The sequence below is a fragment of the Rhinopithecus roxellana genome, chromosome 6 (genome assembly GCF_007565055.1).
Source record: "Rhinopithecus roxellana isolate Shanxi Qingling chromosome 6, ASM756505v1, whole genome shotgun sequence".
Lineage (NCBI taxonomy): Eukaryota > Metazoa > Chordata > Mammalia > Primates > Cercopithecidae > Rhinopithecus > Rhinopithecus roxellana.
In genome coordinates this window covers 58537987-58540808 of record NC_044554.1, presented here as the reverse complement: position 1 = coordinate 58540808, position 2822 = coordinate 58537987, and the positions used below count along the sequence as shown (strand labels likewise).

At 39.3% G+C, this 2822-nt stretch overlaps 1 protein-coding gene across 1 annotated transcript in view; it reads left to right on the top strand.

The window, feature by feature from the left end:
- Positions 1–2613, top strand: part of BPGM (bisphosphoglycerate mutase) — a 33007-nt gene extending 30394 nt beyond the window's left edge. Inside the window, exon 3 of the mRNA XM_010354687.2 lies at positions 1646–2613. Coding sequence (XP_010352989.1) covers positions 1646–1824 — 179 coding nt within the window. The 3' untranslated portion in view covers positions 1825–2613. The remainder of the gene's footprint in view (positions 1–1645) is intronic.
- The last annotated feature ends 209 nt before the right edge of the window (positions 2614–2822 follow it).

Genomic DNA, 2822 nt, shown 5'->3' with positions numbered 1-2822 from the left:
CCACAACCCTTTAAAATGCTGGTAAAGGAAGAGTGTGTGTTTTTCGTTCTTTCTTTCTTTTAATTGACAGGAGAATTGGAGGTCCAGAGAAGTTACTTGCCTAAAATTGCATAGTACATTGAAGGGGGACTGGCGGGGGAGGTAATGGGACAGTACACTTACTTGGAAGAGACTGTGTCTTCCAAGTTAAGATCCTTTCCATTTTCGTAGTTGTTTGAGTATGGATAGTTTGTGTATACGAGTTATTAGGTAGCTCTTCTAGGCCTTGACATGAAATTCTAATAGAGAGCCAGCCCAGCAGTGAGGATCCAGTGCTACGATTCTGTGACTCTGGCTGGTGCTCACAGTTAGGACCAATGGCTATTAAAATGAAAAGGTGCATTGATTGCTAACTGATAACAACTTATTCTGCCCCACCCTCAAATAAAAACAAACCCTTGGACTCCCCTGAACTTGTTCTAGCTAGGTCCTTTCTGTTAAGATAGAACGGGATGCATATGGTTAGCATTTAGAAGTCTATGTAATTAATAAAGGAGTATTTTTCACGTAGATAATTTGAATACTTTCAGTTGTCTTAGTTTGTTGAACTTCATCTCTTTCTCATGGCCTTCCCTTTGCTCACTTGAAATCAGAGAAACTTGAGAGGAGTTACATTACACAGTAGGTACAGACCCCTAGGTTTGAATCCAGGCTGTGCCATTTACTATCTGTGTGATCATTGTTTACTTAACCTCTTCTGTGCCAGAACTTGTTACATGGAGAAATATATGTCGTCATAGGATTGCAATGATGATTAAATGAGTTAATACATACAAATGCTTAAAAGAGTACCTGGCATGAAATATGTACTCAGGATATATTTGCTATTTCTTGTTAAAGTACTTGTAATAATAAAAAATATTATTACTACCACTTCTACTACAACTACCGCTCTTCTGGTCCAAGTTGAATTACCTGTAATTCAGTTGTACTTTAAAAAGGACTAAAGGTGGCTTGTGTATTATATATACCTTCCTTTTTTAGCAGCTGGAATGTTCAGGGACCACAGGAGAGTGAGCCGTGTTCACAGGCATGCTGTAAAATCCCTTCCTGATTCCCCTTGACTGTGCTTTCTAAGCACCTAGGAAAGCATGCCTGCTGGACTGGATCTAGCTCTGGGTATTGCAAGCTCACTTAGTGTGGGAAAACCAACACATTCTAATCAAATGAACTAGATTTAGAGATTAGCGAAAAATCCTAATTTTAGTACCAGCCTGGGTACAACACATAAAAGGAGAAACACAGAAAACGCTCCTGGTTCACTTTCTGATTTTTTGAGATTGCCTGATTCTTTGGAAAACTAGTAACACAAATGTGGGCGTAGAGAAAATAATTTTCCTTCCTTTCAGGTTTAGATAGGAAACAGGAACAGATCGTCCCAAAACGTATCTACTGTCCTGATGTAGCACTTGCTGTGAATCTCTAAGCCTTTTTTCTTGTAATTTCTGCAAAGTTCCTGGCTTCCAGGAATTATAGCTGGAATCCCTCAGTACCTGCATGTTTCAGGCACACAGTTAAATGGGATTAAACTGCAGTTACGTAATTAAACAGAACTTCCTCCTGAGTTGTCTTTTAACACCTGGTCTCTTCCTGTCCTGATCAACAGGTATCTCAGATGAAGACATCATCAACATTACCCTTCCTACTGGAGTCCCCATTCTTCTGGAACTGGATGAAAACCTGCATGCTGTTGGGCCTCATCAGTTCCTGGGTGACCAAGAGGCGATCCAAGCAGCCATTAAGAAAGTAGAAGATCAAGGAAAAGTGAAACAAGCTAAAAAATAGTCTTTCCCAACCATTGGCTAAGAAGAAATGCAAAAGAAGTGGCATAGGAGTGTGTTATGGGTGCTGAAGTCTCTCTCTTTTTCCCCGGTTTTCCAGAGCTAGGCTGTGGAGTAGAGTTGTATAGGTAACTAGGTAACTTATCGTGACCCAGATAAGGCTTTAGGATGCCTCAGTGCTTATGTCACAGCCTTATGAGTTAGCTTTCCTGCTAGCCCCCTAGTCGGTCACTAAACTAGTAACTAATGGGGTTTAATGAAGGTCATAAGTTTCTGAGATGGGAGAGCAACAAGTAGAGATGAAGTTAAAGGTATTTATTATCCAAGAAATCATTTTTGAGTCACCATTGACAGGCACTATTCCAATTAGTAGTTCACTTTTATATTTAGTAAGATTTTCTGGGATGACAATAAGAGATATTAGATAATATACCATATGTATTTATTACTAGTCTTTTCCTCTAGGAAAAGGGATGCTTTGATAATTAAGGCCAGCGGCCCATTAAATTAGAAAGTCACAGATATATTTCTCCAAGAAAGCCAACAACCGCCACCACAATGACAAATGACAACAAGGCCCTTTAACTTGTCTTCTAGTTTAGCGACATCCTTCTTTTGACATTTAGTAGAATTCCTCTTTGGCCACAAGAATAAGCAGCAGATAGACAACTATGGCTGTTGAGGTTCTCATTTTGGTTTGTTTTAATTTTTTGAACTTCAATGTTTGGGTACCTGTAATTAGTTTAAAAATAAAGTTCCTGATAATAAAGTGACTGAAAATGGCATCCCCAAAGTGTCTCCATGTGTTTGGTGAATTTTAGGTAGGCTTCTAAATGAGTCTGACTCATGCCTTCCTGTAACACTCAGTTACACTTATTTCAACACAACAGACACTCGCGATTTTCTATATGCTGAAGCATGAAGCAGGGAAGGTAGAATACAGTGCATGGAACTTTATTCACATGAGCAGAAGGAATGGTGTATTGGGGCTTGTGACATAAA